This window comes from Parambassis ranga, chromosome 18, assembly GCF_900634625.1.
Source record: "Parambassis ranga chromosome 18, fParRan2.1, whole genome shotgun sequence".
NCBI lineage: Eukaryota > Metazoa > Chordata > Actinopteri > Ambassidae > Parambassis > Parambassis ranga.
The window spans coordinates 8,488,195-8,505,546 of NC_041038.1; the positions used below are offsets into that span (position 1 = coordinate 8,488,195).

General features: G+C 39.5%; 1 protein-coding gene across 5 annotated transcripts in view; it reads right to left on the reverse strand.

Moving 5' to 3' along the window:
* Positions 1 to 16,291, reverse strand: part of LOC114450761 (RNA-binding protein with multiple splicing-like) — a 32,049-nt gene extending 15,758 nt beyond the window's left edge. For all 5 annotated transcript variants that reach the window (XR_003672138.1, XR_003672136.1, XR_003672137.1 and 2 more), the window contains exons 1-3: positions 15,787 to 16,291; positions 986 to 1,063; positions 302 to 340 (exon numbers count right to left, since the gene is read on the reverse strand). Coding sequence is in view for 2 of the 5 variants with exons in the window: in XM_028429123.1 (XP_028284924.1) it covers positions 302 to 340; positions 986 to 1,063; positions 15,787 to 15,849 (180 nt within the window). In the remaining 3 variants the exon portion in view is untranslated. The remainder of the gene's footprint in view (positions 1 to 301; positions 341 to 985; positions 1,064 to 15,786) is intronic.
* Positions 16,292 to 17,352: the final 1,061 nt, after the last annotated feature.

Consider the following 17,352-nt stretch of genomic DNA (forward strand, 5'->3'; position numbering starts at 1 on the left):
AGAAAGGAAAGGATGAAAAAAAAAAAAGAAAGGTGTTGATGAGCAGAGAATTGCGTAATGCAAACAGAAACAGCGTGATGAGAGACTGGCTGGCTTCATTCAGCACAGGGGTTCTAATGTATCAAGGAATCTTTGGCAAGGCAGGTTTTTTAACATTTAGATTACTAAATAACCAGTGTGTTGTTTGCTGTTGAATACAGACTTGATTATGCAATCTGTGGTGTGTATCTGAGTAGGAAAAACCTTGTGGTACTTTTTGTTTTGCATGAAAACACAGTGTTCAGTGTGTTGTGTATCTTACCTGTTTAGAAGTGAGTTTTATCAAAGAGCCTTCGTAACCCTAAAACAAAGAGAAAAATTTCATTGTTCATTATAGTGAGACTAATATTCCAAAGTTGTTATATTTTTGCAGGGTTATAGAGCCAGGTTGTTTTATGGTTAACAGAGCCGTTATGAAGACCATATGGATGAAAATGTTGAGTCTTGACCTGATTAATCAAGATTTACTGCTTTCAACACTCATGATACAAACCATTTACTCAGAGCGCATACCATGAGCATTGTCTAAGAGCGGGATTAAATGCATAGCCAATGTCCCATTATTCACCTAAATGGTGCTGCTGCTGCACCATTAAGGGGCATTATTGTCAGGCGACGGTCCAAAAAGGGTTGCAACATCTACTTGCATTCACCTCATCCAAACTGTGAGACTGTGCCTGCGACAAAGTGGAGTTTCTGAGGTAGAGCAAATAGCTTTGTGTTTTTATACCGCAGGCATGGAGCCATTTTTCCATGAGACACACACACACAAGCTTCCAGCAGATCAAGATGTGAACCTCGGCTTTAGCAACACAGACACTTGAACCTCGCGGGAGAGTTTCCATTGCCTTTTATTTCATCACCATTAATGGAGGTCCCATTGACTGCTGGAAAGAAAGCAGCTAAGAATAGCTGCAGCCCATCCATTTAAAACATACAAACATACCTTAAATGGTCTGAAGAGGAGATAGAGCTCCCGTGGTTTAATATCCAGTGGTAGTCCACTGACAAATAGTGTTCGGACCTGAGGAAGACAAGAAAGAGATCATGTATTTTTCATTAACCTCCAGAAGTTATAAATAGCTGCACTGCTTTCAAGACAGTAACAAATGAGGTTATGAGGAAGAGGACAATGAACGTGAGTTAAGCAGCTCCTTGGGTTGGCTTTACACATAAAGATAGACTTTTCAAACACAGATATAGTTGTCTTTCAGTTCGGCAAACACGCTCACACACAGTGCACCGTGTTCTCCAGTGTAATCTATAACCTGCTGTTTTATGGCGATCCTCCCTCACAGCTCTAGCCTCTGTTTTACATTTGAACTTTTCAACTTGCAACTTGAGCTGGCATTGCTGGGGAATTATAATGTATATGTTAGCTACAGCAGAGACAACGGACTATCACAAGTACATTTCTTTTTACTGAGAAGGTGCAAAACCACAGGGAGAACAACGAGGAACTTATTGTTATGATATCATGGGGTAAAAATGAAAGCAGTATGATCATTGCAGGTAAAACTTTTTCAACATTAACTCCTTCTGTATCTTAACTTCTAGGCTGGAAAAAAGGGATGAGAAACATGTAGACGTCATTACAGTATGTGATAACAGACAGCTGGGTCAATGACATGACATGCATATTTTTGAGTCCGAGTCCACTATTTTCTTTCAAAATAATGTAATCTTTTCATAACATTGGTCACTTTTATCTATAAAACTTATTTATTTTGATACATTTTTCAGTACATTCAAATAATTATATTCTTTTCTGTTTTGGCTTCTCAAACCCCTAAAATGTCAGGTGGAGCACCTGTCCGAGCAAATGCTCAGACTAAAAAACCTATTAAAAATGCTCTTTTAATAACAATACATTCAAAATTAAATGCTCTGGCATACTTTTATGTTTATAGTCTTTTGTATAATCTATTTTTTTCTCATATCAACAGTTTTAAAGCTGTTGAGATAACTGAAAAACATTTGTCCCGCAATTTACATTTACTTAATGTCAGGGTGGTGCAACCATAAACAATGGGCTTTTATTTTAAAGTGAATAGACAATAGCCATAAACAGGATGTTGTATCAGCCAGAGGACCCCAAGGGACCCTTGGGATTAAGCTAAAAGATTTGTAGCTCTCTCTTAAATATTGATAAAAACAACTACTTTCAATTCATATACAGACTGGTACACTTTCTATGTCAGGTGGTACAACCAATGGAAAACTACAAAAAATAAATTTTATCATAAAACACTTTATTTATAAAAATTGATCTATATGAATATGATGACATGGGTAGACGCTAATACTAGCATCCAAACATAAGCCTATTTATTTTAAGATAAGTTGGAAAAGTCAGGTGGTGCAACCAGTTAGTCAGGTGGCACAACTGCAAGGAATATCACTATATAATGTTATTAAAAGCTCTAAATATATCTGTGACATGTTTAAAATGTTTACTAGTTTTAATCAAAGATATTACACATTTTTACATAATAATATGTACATTTTAGATGCCGCTTTGTAGGGCAAGTTCTTCAAGTAGTTGGTGAAGAGATTCAGGTGAGCTGCATAAAGTAACTGGGAGGAAAAAATGCTTTCACTTGGCCCCACCGTGCTGACGTCATTTTTTTCTACTCAGCTGAAGTTCTCAGAGTGATATCAGAACCAGAGCCTCTCAATTCATGGCACACATGGCTAATGCATTCACACTGGGAATTCTTTATTACACAGACCTGAGAAGGTCTGTACGGAGCCCCTCTGATGACATGGTAAAAAAAAAATAATTTGTAGGCCACGAAATATGTATAATGCGCGCACGAAATACTAATTCGTGGCCACGAAATACTAATTAGTTCCTACGAAATACTAAGTGGCCATGAATTAGTATTTCGTGCGCGCATTATACATATTTCGTGGCCTACAAATTTTTTTTTTTTTTACCATGTCATCAGTGGGGCTCCGTAGGTCTGTACAAATATTACTCCATATTTGAAAATGGTTTAATTTTGTTAAAACTTCCCTTTAGTGTTAGTTTGATTGCTGCTAGGCAATCAAACTCGTGTTCTTCACCCTCTTTCTTTCTTTCTTTCTTATTCTTCCGTACATTATTTGGTGCAGCGTATCTTCAGCATACATTGACCGATTTCAGCCATTCAACTATAAAAATGTTCATCTCACAGAGGACATTCCGGGTCAACTTTAAGTTTTTCTCAAAAAAAATGATAATTTTTTAAATATTAAGCAATTTCGATGTCATTTTTAACATGGGAGTCTATGAGAGAGCCCTTCAACGAGGGTCATCTGCCAAATGCTTCTCCTCCTACAAATTTCAAGCTACAGACTCCATTTTAGTCTTAAAACGCTCATTAGATGCTGCTCTATCAAACTTGTATTCAGCATTTTCTAATTCTGAATTGTTTCTGCACACCAGGCTCTCAAAGTTGGAGTACTCTGCTGTTACCATGGTGACAGGCTGACACACAGAGGCATACAAAGCTCTGAATTGCTCTGATTCTCCAGCAATTCAGAGCAATCCTTCACATCAGCCTTCAAAGCAATGCTTCAGCTGCAGCAATCAAACTTGCATTTTCTTCATGAAATGCCCTTTTTTAAATTATCATTTAGTATAGGGTTGTATCAAATGTAATGTTGTATTAAGTGGTTTTGATGAGATGTTTACTACTCGCATTCTTGAAAAAAAAGATTTATTTTACTTAAAAAAATTTAAATACAGACTATTTACTAAAACACATGTAAATATTTGAAATGAAATGCATTTTTTGAGCATATTTCATGTCATTACTAATGTTGTCAGGTGGTACAACTAATAACCGTCAGGTGGTGCAACCAATTTAAACTAATAAATAATAGCTTAAAGTGACCAAATGGTTTCTAAATGTAATCTGTGTACTTATTTTACTGAATATATGAATTTGTGTATTTTTTTAAATATTTTTTCTGTCTTTAAATACAAAATTGGATGCTAACGATAGTTAAAACCTGACCTACAAAAGGGAAAAATCTTAAATTATTGCATAAACAAAACAAAACTACCAAATAATAATGTGTTACCTAGTGTACACACCCTAATGGATACTTGCCAAAGATTTATCTTGAAATAAATATTAGGAATATATATATATATTTATAAATATTTGGTTGCGCCACCTGACATTTCTTGCTTGTGACGTTGAAAAAAACTGTTAAAATATGAGTTAAAACAGATAGAAATGTTATTTAATAAATGAGATTTGTTTAAACACATTATTCTGGACTCAAAAATATGCATTACGTTATTTAAAAAAATACTTTTTAAAAATAGCCTTTTAGAAGCTTGATTTGTCAATGACCCAGCTACAAGTGGGTGGGTGCGATTAAGTCACCAGATGTGTTTATGTGCTATGGGAAAAGTGATAAACTTGAAATATTGTGAAGAAAACTGTAAGAAGAATGCACTGCAGAACATGCTAAAATCTACTGTGCATGACAAAGAGTGGAGCTGAGCAACATCTCAAGGCCTGCCACTCAAGTGTCAAGCACACCTGTGCAACTTAACAGCAGAGCTGCTGATTCGGAATATTTCGTGTATGAAGTGAGAAAAGAAAACACAAATTCAGACAGAAAGAAAAGCTACTATGATGTAACTAAGCTTCAGATTTTTTCCTTTTTACGCTTGTAGGATTTCTTGCCCAGAGCTAAACCAGACCTGCTGTTATAACAGTACATCTATAGCCAGTTAGCTTAGATTAGCAGCATCGTCTGAAAACAGGTTTTCAGCTGCTTCAGCTGATTCACCACTGTATGCATCTGCATGATCTGATGTTAACCAGCTGCAGGCCCCAGCTTTGATTCCTCTTGTACAAAAAAACATACAAGTGCCATTTATGTTCTTATCTTATATTGTATATATCTATCTATGATGTCATCTACAGAGCTGTTTTGCATCCCTGTGGAAGACTGTGCCATACAGGCAAAAGGGTGGGATGCTAATGAAGCTAAAACCTCTTTCACATACACACCAGCATCCTGATCACCTTTCTGCAGTGATCTTCCTTTGGAATATTACATTCCCTGAACAGCATACAGATGCAATAACAGGTATGCACAGACAAGATGCCAACCAGATAACAACCAAGACAGTAATCGAGGACCTCTGCAGGACCTGCAGAACTTGCATGGACAGAAACATCCACATGCACATGCAGGAGCCTTTCAGTCTTGCATGCGTCAAACGCAGCACATGTAAAGTCAGAGCTATGGGCATGTCTGAATGAATTCATGAGCAACAATAGGGTAAAAATGACCCATGTCTGATAGAAAGTTGTCACTTAACACCCCCGATGAAGCCAGTCTGAACGAGGCTTAACAGCGTCACTCCTTAAGTAACACAGCTGTCTGTCTAAAAAGCCTGGTGTGAACAGCAGCAGTGCTTTCATCATATGCACACTCTTTAGCACCGGTGCCAACATCCAGTAAACACAGGCACATCGGTACTACAAGATGCAGGTGCTGAGACGTCCAGTCACAGCTCATGAATGTGGATCTGGTTACACTTTGGAGGCAGTGATGTAGGAAAATTCTATTTGTTGCATGTAATTGTAGATGTGTGTCCTTAATAATAGGTCAGTCCAGGAAAGAACTTTTTTTTTTTTTTTACACAGGTAACTACAACATGTGTCTTTTATTAAGATGGCAGCTTTATTTGTGCATTTATCTGCTTTAAAAAACAACAAAAAATTCTCTTTTCCAATGAAGCAGTACTAAAACAATGGAGCAGACATGAAATTATATATTAAATAAAATGGTACTAATCACACCTTCAACATGAGAGTTTCAGCTAATTAAAGCTGGCTTGTTGCAGGAAAATAATTGGTCAAGTGCACATAGGGACACATGGGGACACCAGAGACAATGTGCATCTAACCGACTTCCAAAAACTCCACCCAACATAACAACATCAATACCATGATAGCATAATTTACTTATTTATTCACTGACCTAATGCTATTTAAGGCTGATTTTAGAGTAAAACCGCAGGTATGCAATTACACGGAGCAGATTCGATGCTCCCAGATTCATAAGATAGTGGATTCACAGCTCAGGGGACAAAGGAACTGCTGAACTAACACTACACCTCATTCCCACATGTAACCTGATACGCAACACTGAAGCCAATGGCAGAGCAACACACAAACAAAGGAGCATAGCAACTGGGGGAGCAAAGGCTGGCGAGTGCCAAACCACCCATCCTGCCAAAAAAATCTCACCTCGGCGACATTCTCACCTTCGCTCTTATCTAATCTGAGCTGAACCCTGCAGGGCCATCACTACACTCTCTCAGTCTCCGGCAGATCTGCTTAAATAAACTTAACTGAGGGTCTCCTTATATGGAGGAACATGTGAACAAAGAAAACAGAACAGGATGGTATCAATCAGACATGAGCAAGGGCAGCCACTGACAGCTGCTGAGGCTGATAAAAGTAGTAATGTGCCCTTAAAAAACGCTACAACAAAAAAAAAAAGAAGGAAGCCGTCTTGAAACTAAAAATCTAAACAGGCACTTGAGATGTCACCAGAAAGACACCAAAGCTTTAGGTTTGACATCTCTATCAGGTTTTTGTTGTCACTATTTTCAGTCAGTATACCTCGTGCACATGACCACAAAAGGCTGCCAACATCATCTGAGGAAAATAATCCGATGCTAGACGATGAACTCACACACTGCTGTTCAGCTGACAGATTTATGTCACTCTTAAGACTTTATTTTACTTTATGTGGCTAAAAGCCAGTAATAAACACCAGAATTGTACCCCAAACTGGAAGCTGGCACACAGATTAAGAAAATCTTAGTCATCCAAACCTCCCTTGCCAAAATAACTAAGATCTCACCTTTGATAAACTCCTATCATCAGTCATGAGACTAATAAGACACTTGAGAGATGCATTTAACACACAACAACCAGTCCTATACACACATGCAGAACAATGGGACATTCTTGGCTGTGTCGACCTCATTCATGAGACTTCCTGACGTCAGTTGTTGTGATACATGATCGTTTTCGGTTTGTCCAGCGTGAAGCTGACTGCACATTGGATATGAGATGATTTATATGATTCACAGGCAAATCCTGCAGATATCTGCCTTTGATTACAGGATCTGTCTGTATTTATTCTGCTATCAGACTCAAAAACGCAGGGAGCTGTAAAGGCACTGACACAGGGTAAAGTAAGACATCAAAGTTTCATGATGTAGTAAACTAAACTGAAGTTCAATCCAGGGACTCAGCAGGTATGTAAAAAAAAAGCAAAGACAAACCTTCTGCCACTGTTTTATTAGTTTGTTTTATTGGTTCCTTGTGAGTCACATACCTGCATTTCCATAGTGCTGAGTGGCCCAGTTCAAGCCTTTGAATCATTGACCATTTATGGCGTGTTCACACACACTTAAGTGCAGGCAGGCTTCGATCAAAAACAGCAGTCCCTACCTACCACAAGCCAGCTGAGTACTTCACAGCCGGCGTACCAGTGCAGTTCCCTGGCAACGCCTTAGCGGAGAACTGAGGAGTGCAGAGCCCCAGGCCAAAAACATCAGATCCTATTAAGGCCACTTCTGCAGCAAGTCCCAGAGGATCGACGCACCTCCAATCAGAGATCCTTGACTCCACAAGGACCGGATGAGGTCATCACCTTATTGATACTCTATCATTGCACCTTGCAGGTTTTATACAGATGGAGGAGAGGCTGAACTCAAAAATAATCTCAGTTACATTACCTGACCAACAGTCCCCCCCAACAATACATCTATCAATATCAATCTTTGCCGTACTTTGCAGAATTTTGAGGCACCTTAGATCCTTCTCCATCGCACAGTACCATTATGCAGACATCTTACTTGTTCCAGTTCATTACACAGTATAATAAAAAAATTGTGAGGGTCCTTAACTCAACATGAAAAAGTTACACAATGACACAAAGCAACAGTAAAGTAACCAACACAACCTATATTCACAGAAAAACAACCACCAAATGCCAGATTGCCAAGAAAAGCTTGTACAGGCACAGTACTGTATATTTATCCTACTTCTACGTGTATGGCAATTAAAATAGAAATTATTACACCAGAAAGGCTGGCTATGTAGATTTAAATTATTCCTTCCTCCACAGTAAGAAACTTAATCATTGACAAGATCACAAACAAGTGGAAAAAAAGCAATAATAAAGCACAATTAACCTTTAAATGACAAATCATATTTTTTTCTAACACCCTGCACTACAAATATCAGAAAATGTTTTTTTTCTGGGTGTATTCATAGATAAAGAACATGACCAAAGCCTCTTCCAGACAAAAACCACTTGAGCGCACAACTGCCATTCGAATCAGGATCAGGACTCTGCAGTAGTTACAGTTAGCTCTGATTTGCAGTGGCGTCAACATCGGGATCATTTTTAACCCTTTTCCAGCAATTCAGAAACTTCGCCATAACCTTGCTCCCATGTGGCTTTGTACTATTTTCTAACCTTGTTTTCCAGTGGCCCCTTCATGAAGTCAGACATGACATACTCACATATACTATAACTGAGTTGTTTTAAAGAACCGTGGTTTGTGTAATTCAATGATCCCACAATTTATTTATGTGTAATTTCTCTTCGGCTATTGTCATAAATGTATTATACCTATTTTAATCCGCTTTGCAATCTTCTCTCACATTTTGCTCTGACTTTAATTGAGCACATTTTTGACCGTTCTTTCCAGCTGAAATGAGGGACACAACCTTGGTGCGATGTGAGGAGATTACTACATGTTACCTTCCCCCTCCCTGTGTGTGTGTGTGTGTGTGGCTGCCAGGACAGAGGTCTTTACCAGCCAGATGTGGCACCACTCAGCTCTAACCTTGAAATAGAAGTACAGTAGCTTAATGTAATGTGTGTGTAAAAAAAAAAAAAAAAAACCCAGAAGAAATCGTCCACAGCACATCCACAGCTAGCTGCGATCAAATCCACTCGAGTCCTTGCTCTCTGTGACCGAGCCACAATCAAAGTGTACCCATAAGCCCACGTGAGCTCAGGGCAGGTTGAGTTTTCTTGCATCAGTTGAGCTTTCCGTTATTAAAAAACTTACAGGGCTCCCACAGTTATCACGGCTCTGTGTTGACATCACTCTCCATCATTCTTTTTATTTTTCCCCCATGTCAGAGAATGTGAAGAGTGAGAGACTGCAGGCCTAAGACGTGTCAAACCCCCATAAATGGATGACCCCGTTTGTCTGTTAATCAACTGGCGTCATGTTTCACGTGAGGGTCAAAGGTCATAGTTAAGGCCTGGGTTATTTTGCAGGTCAGGGGTCCATGGTGGAGTTAAGCACAATCCGAACATTATGGATGAGAGGAGACATTCTTTGTTTTTCTCTTGCTCTCTCCCACTTACTCCCACAAGTGCTTTGACTAACAATTATGGCTCAGTAAGGGTCTGTAAATGTTCCAACAGGTTAACCTTTAAAAGACATTTAAAACAAATGACCTAGGAAAACTTCACACTTCACAGTTTTTCCTTCTCCTGCTCTTTTCTTCCTCTCTCCATTACAGTTCCCCTTGTTTATAATCTAGCTTAGGAAGGGATAATCACACATTTGCACACTCTCTTAACTATTTTTGAGCAAAAAAGGCCTGGAGCTGTCATTTAGATGACACGTGGAAGAGAAGAGCATTCACAGATTGTCAGCTACCAATCAGTTTGACTCCATGCCTGTCTGTCGGCTTAGTCTTCATCAAAATCTTCCAGACTAGCTCGCTCTCTTCTTGCTTTTTGTCATCTGATGAGTCTCGATGAATGGACTTAAAATTCCAAAGCACTCATTAATGTGAAGTAATCTCTGCTTCCTTTGTTGCCGCTTGCCCAAGTGAACACCTTGAACTGTTTGGTGTTTTGGTTGGGTAGGCAGACAGGGTTAAAGCGTCTGGTACAAGTGGAGAAAAGGGGGAAAAATAAACAATACTCGAGTCATCCTCTGCGTCACTGTGAAGAAATCTTTGCCTGCTGCTAACATGTTGTTTCCTTTATGTGATGCAGCTGTTTCTCTTAGTTAGTCAGTGATGGCACTCAGAAGATCCAATTTTTCCATCTGCAAAGTATCAGTTTATCATTACAGCAAACAGATGTCACTTTACGCCACAATGGTCGCTAGTTGCTAAAGTCACACTTCAAAGCTTTGTACAGAACTACAAACGGTAATATGTTTCTATAACTTTAAGAGGATGTGACCAGCAAAATGTCATGATTTAGTCTGAAAGTAGTAGCAAATTAAATGTCCATATCAAAGCCCATTTTTCCCCCCACACAATCCTGTTGACACTCAACACCTCTAACTGTAACTTCCATGATAAACAAAAAAAATGACGACTGGTGAAAATATGTTTACTAACAAATTTGTTTTTCCACTCTGGGGCAGTCATATGTCTAATAAAAATGTTCCACATTGTGCAAAAAGCAAATGAATGGGCAGCTATCTGACCAAACAACCATTACAGCCATCAAAGGATCACTTCTGGTCCCTTTTTAAGCTGATCCTGAGTGGGTTTCCCTTCACTGGCCAGCCAAAAGGCTGTTGACGCACAGCCAGTCTCCCCGTTAAGAGTTCCGCCTGGCTAGTCCTCTCTTTAAGGTTCTTCCCATGACCATAAACGGACCTTGTGTTCAGAGATCTCAGGGTCATGCCTTCAACTTATGGGCCGATAAGGGATAAGGAGTTTGTCTAGTGGGACTAAAATTGGGTGCAAGAGAGAGAGAGAGAGCAGGATGAAGAAGAGGAGGGGGGGGAGAAGAAGGGTGGTAAATTATAAACAGCACCAGAGTGGAGGGAAGGAAAGTGGGAGGAAACAGCCAAGAGAACAAGATAAAGACAAGAGAGGGGGAAGAAAAAGGGTGGGATATAGGAAAGGAAACAGAAAGGAAGGGAGATAAACGTGGAGAGGGATGGAGGGATGGAGGGAGGTGCAGCCCATTTAAAAAAGAGAGAGAGAAAGAATTATGGACTGAAAAAGTGCTCAGAACATGAAAGGAGCGTGACGGCAGGTGAAGAGAAAGACAGAGGTGAGATACTGCACACTGTAAGGCAGATAATTATAGCTTGTGAGTAAGCAATATTTAGTAACAAAAAAAGTGTTTCAGCACAGAATGACAAAGCCAGACAAAATGGCTGACACTATCAAGGAAAAAGCTCACACTTCATTCACTTACTTAATAAAAAAACAGCCTCAAAGTTGACAGCTAAGGTCTTTAAAATAATAAATCTATTATACATATATATATATAAAGCACAAATATTTAACTCAGCCTTTTTTCTTCTCTTCTCACATCAGTTTTGCCAGCTCCTTTGCCAGCCGTTCCTGACGCTAAGCCTTGTTGTTGTCTTTTCAAATACCTCTTGTCGCACTGCTGACAAATGGCCAAGATAAGATGACAATTCCCCTGGTGCTTTTATAAATAAACTGCAACCTATCAGTCGTGCAGATGGAGAAACATTTGTACTTTTTACTGCGTGTATCAATGTATATCTCATTCTATGGTTTTAATCTACAGTAAATCTTCAGCATTGTGTACGTTTCATGGCACCATCATGGCCACCTTACCCTTCATGCACCCCTCTGATAGCGTTTCATGTCACAGAGAGTTAATATATCTGCGTGCCCTTTTCATAGATACATGCGCTCGTTCGGACCACACACACACATGCCCACAACGCTGCACTGCGGAGACCAGTGGTGGCCTCCCTCCGCTTCGCTGTGCTTCTCCAGCAGCGTAGCTCCCCACCTACATCTCTTCATGGAAAAGGTCACGCTGGCCACATGACCTGCTATTTGAAGAGGACCTGGTAGATACCCAAACCAGGCCAAGCACAATCCAATTACACCCTAGGGAGATACGCCACATTTGCTGAACTCTGCTTGAGTGATATTCTGTTTCTCTTTGGGTGCTTGTAAAGATCCACTTACATGTTTATGGTCAGCTAGGAACTAGAATCAACAAATGTCTGACAAGGTCCAAACTCCTGCTGGGTTAAAGTGTTACATCCAGGAAGGAAGACAGCTTAGGTTTCATATAAATTTTGATCCTGCAGAGGAATCAATAAAAGCATGAAGCACTCATTTCTCAAAAATCAGGTGCAGTTTCTCAGTCATCCTTCAAAAGGTTGAAGAGGTTGGGCCGATTTCGACTTGAATAAACACAAGTTAACTGGGAGGAAACAGACGGCAAAGAGGTGAAAGTTCAGGCTTAGTTGGCTACAATGCATTCCATATACTCACAACCTGTCTTGCATACCTTCACTTCTTCCACTTTGCTGCCTCTTTGCTCCTTAGTTTACACCCCCTAATGTCTATTAAATGCTAAAAAAAATAACAAAAACGGGCAGTTTCCCAGAGGCTACACTGGCATCTTATTTTGTCTCTGAAAATACACTAATTAGCCAAAACCTTTTTAGTTAAACTTACAAAAACATGCATTAATAAAAGTCTAAATTGCCCCATCATGTGCAACTTTAATTCCTGTAACAAAACCTACACTTAAAAATTCATCAAAATAACTATCTACATCTTTTTTAACAAAGCCAAATAAAGCTTGTTTTTATTTTTAAAAATTCTGCATCTGTGAAGCCACGATTTACCTCCCACTTGTTATTTCTTAAATTCTGAAAATGTCAAAAAGTGTAAAGCTGGTTTGTGTCATATTTCCAAAAATGCCAAAACTTTTTTGTTAAACTCAATATTTAAAGAAATGCAAGTTTTGTTTTCCTTTTCTTTTTAAAGATTTTTTTGTTTTGTTTTTTCAATGTGTCATACTACACAAAGGACATTTGGTTCTCTCTTCTCTTAGTCACAGAGTTTGTTTCCAGGGAGGGAGAGACAGAGAGAAAGAATTTTTCCTGCCAGAGATTAATATCACTGAAATTTCTGTCAAGCAGCTGAGGGCCTAATAGATAAACCAGGACTTTTTTTTTTATTTATTGCATGTACTCTGTCTTAATATGTCGCCCTTCTGATAACACAAACATGCCTGGAATTTACTGCTTCGCCTCACTGTTTATACTTCATATTTTGTCTTTATACTGAGCAAAATATCAGACATGCTATTGTTCTATATAAACCCTCTTCCGATCTAATCCACTCCAGGTGACTATACAAGGTCTGGAAACCAGACCTGGTTGTTGCCTATCTTTGACATTTACCACACAAGTGACGGTATGTCACCTCAGAGGCCACAGTGAGTACCACGATATGTGAAAGCATCCAGAACACCTGATAATACCCCTTATCAAACCAACTCCCCGAGATTAGATGCTGCTGGGGCTGAAACCTGCATACCACGTCTGCAGCAGGACCATGTTTGGTGAGCGCTGGTCCGCACAAGATAAACATTAAGCATCGTCAAGCCTTGGTGTACACTGACGATAGCATGTGAAGGGTTGAGCGATGAAGCAGGCATGAGAAGCCAAGCTTGCTATGGTGCTTTACTGGTGCGAATCAGTGATCCATTCAGTCACATACTACACTGTGCAAAAGGATGATGGGTAGATGAGGGGGGGTGCTGCTGCTGTTCAGCATGTGAGAGGCTGTTAAACTTTGACTCTCATAAGGTCATAGTTTATGGTTACTTCGGTGCTGTTAAGTATAAAGCAGTTTGACATTTTACAATGTCCATTTTTAGTGAACTAAATGCGAATGTTTCTGCACAGGACAGACTTAAATCAAACAGACCAGAAAGACAAATGTTCATGAATAATGTGGAAAAAAAAGTGCACAAATTAGTCACATTATTGTCATGTGTGTCTATGTGTAAATATCCACACCTGCCTGAAAAAGTGTGAACGAGTGTGTAAGTGTTTTACAGTGTCCCCAAAACCTGCTGCTGCTGCTGCAGCCCTGCATACAACACAGATCATTACACAAAAGATAAAGTGGTGCTGTCTAACCTTACATTAATTCACCCAAGTGAATTTAAGTCTCTGCCAGTCTGGATGGCTTCCAAACATTTCTACAACCATTAGATTCCTCAGGCCATTACTCTCCCTGTCTCTACGTCTGCCTTTTACACAATGTGAGAGACAAAGACGCTGGTCTGGGCCCTCAGCTCGCGGACATCACAGAATTATAAATCTGTTGTAAAAGAGAATATTGGACTGCTGCGGTCATTTTCTATTGTGAAGGCAGTAAAATAAGCCAAGCAACAACAAAAAAAACAACAAAACATGACATCTTAGTATGGTTTGTCCTGTCCTGAGAGCATCATAATCAATAATCAACAATCAATTCAGTGTCATATAATCAAACAACGGAAAGCAGCAATTCTTCAAATACTAGGATCAGCTGTTTGAAAATGATTCATCAGTTTTGGCAGAATGAACAACAACAATTTCATTTCTCAAGCAGAATATTGTTCATATAAATGAAAAGATAAACAGTTGCTATGATGATGTCTTGTTTTTTGTGGTGTTTAAAGTCTTTACTAATAAGAAAGGCACATTTTTTTTATTTTGACTTCTGAAATGTAACCATTTGCTGGTTTTCTCTTTCTTATATGACTTTGGTAGTGTAGCTGAATATGTCCTCTTATGCTTCTGCTTTGACTTCAATCGATTAAAGAGTTCAATCTAATGGAAAAGCAGATCATATAACAATAATCATCCATTCCTTACTCTGTTACTCCTCTAATGTATTATGAGTGCATGGTCAGGTGAGCACAGCTTAAAAACTGAAAGTCTCAGCTCCAAGAAGTCTCAGCTTTTTACCTCATCCGTGTGGTGCTACAGTAATAACTCCCCGCATCCATAGTAACCTCAGCTGTGGACCAAATATGGTATTACATCAGGCAGGGTTTGTTTGGCTATTCAGTTACAGAGTGACGAACGCTACACTGAGCCTTAATCAAATCGGTCCAAGAGAAATATCAGATATAATCTGATATACCTTTCTTACATCACTCGGACTGCGGATGTGTAGAGCTCATAAATAACAAGTCTGTCATTTGAATAGAATTGCGTCTGTGCCAAAGAAAACCAACCCGTGGCGAATTTAAAAAAAAAGGGGGCCACTACAAACTTATTTACTAAAATGGAGACACTGCTGAACAAGATTCTGCAATGTTTACAGAGGAGAAGTGGGAGAAACAGGGCTAACATCCAGCCCGACAAGAGGACAGAACAGAATTTGAATAGATTACCTCACATTTGTTTGACAAACATCATCATTCTGGCGTGTTAAGATGTAATTAAATCGTGGAGAGTGCTACTCTGGCTTGACTGTAATGCAGTGGGTCTGCGATACAAAAGAGTTATTGCCTACATGTTGCAGCAGCAGTTGTTTGAACTTCAATTGCTCCCTCAGCTTCAGTGAAAACTAATTCGCCCTGGCTCAGAATTCCCTTTACTATGACTGCTTGCTGCTGCTTTTCAGTAGTGTGTGAAGTATGAAATTCAATGCTCTTATATTGAACCTTTCAAAATAAAACGTACATGAGGGCTGGACAGGTGGACACCTATGTGATAATGATTTTAAAAAGCAAAACTTTAAGAAAGAAAAACTAAATAACAGCACAAAAATATACAACTCAGCATAGTTCTGTATTTTAAAAGTGATGGTATGGGTTTTAGAGGCTGTTAGCACTGCGGTGTTAGCATAAATCTGGTTATTAAAAATGTCGTTTTGGTTCATTAACGGACAAACACCGTGTAAGCGCCGGGTCGGCTGGTTCACATACCTCCTCTTCGTGGTTGGTGAATTCACTCTGCTCGTTTTCTTTCTCGGTTTTGTTGTTATTCATTCTGAGTCGGACTCTTTGTCACTTTCACCTGGACTGTTCTTCTTCTTCTTCTTCTCTTCCTCCGTCTTTTTTTGTCGTGTCTCTTCTTCTTCTACTTCTCCTTCTTCTTCTTCTTCTTCTTCTCCTCCAGGAGACAACAGTCCGGCCGCCGTCCCACTGACCCGAGCTTCCCACTAGTTTGGCGACATCAATGATGATCAGTTGTTGCACAGACACACACAGACACACACAGACACACACATAACCCTACGAAAAGCAGCTGTGAGCGGTGTTAGCGAATATTCCTCAGCATTCCCTGGAAAGCTTTTCCGGAGGACTCTTGTTGCTGTTCCCCAAATGAAATACAGTAAATGTTGAGTGGACCGCGCCGCAGGCAAACTTCTCTACCCATCTCCGCGTGGTGGAGGAGGTGGAGGAGGAGGAGGAGGAAGGAGGAGTAGAGGGTGGGGTAGAGGGTGGGATGCACCGTCTGCATCGAGATTTATCAAGTGCTGTAAGAGCGACAGTGGAAAATCGGTACCAATCACCTTTAGGACCAGCTGAGTCTTATTTTAGCCACTGACACAACATTCCTGCAACATTATTCACATGTGCCGGCTGATATTTTTATCAGCTGTGCTGTCTACACATGCAAAAGAAGCCCCATTTTTTATTGTTTTCATTTTATTATATAATTAAAAGTACACCATGTGACCACACCAGACTTGACAAGTATTATTAGCCTTAGCATAAACAATAGCTAGCTAGATCTTTACACACCAGCTAACTTCAATTCAGGCACCCTATTTGTTTTATTTTTTTATTTTTCTTTCCATGTGAATAATAAATTACACAGAATTTTACTTTACAGATGTAAAAAATCTAATAGCAGCCTTAGCATATAGCAGCAAGACAAGCTAGCTTACGCTCTTCACGAAGTGTCTATTTTGTTTTTTCTGTGCATTAGCATTTGTAACTAAGCATCCAAGCAAACTTGACAAAACAAATGATCTTACCTGCGGAATTTACACCCTGTTGAAAGTACAACTTCACATTAAGTTAAGCTAGCCTGGCAGCTTTGCTTCAAATAGAGCATCCATCTTTGTTTTCTTGGGTTTGTTGCCTTTGTAGCTACTAGCATCAAGACAAGCTAGCTTAGCTTCTTTACATAGCATCCATAGACAATTGGTGTCAATTACAAGGTAGGCTATCACTTTACAACTATCCAACCATATAAAGTTTAAACCGGTAGCCACTTAGCCTAGCTTAGTGTCAAGCCAGGATATTTTACATGTATGTTTATTTAACCTTGTTAAAGTTAAGTTACAGACACAGGTCTGATGACAACTCTCATCAGGCTCCAGCCAGCTGTGAGGGCGTCACCCCACCTCTGTGTCTCTATTTATATCATCTATGAGATGACGCCGTATACTTTGAGTTTCAGTTGTCAGAGCCTAATAATGTGGATGACTTCAGGAGTCGAATGATTTAAAAACAACCACTTTACACTGATCAGCAACAGCG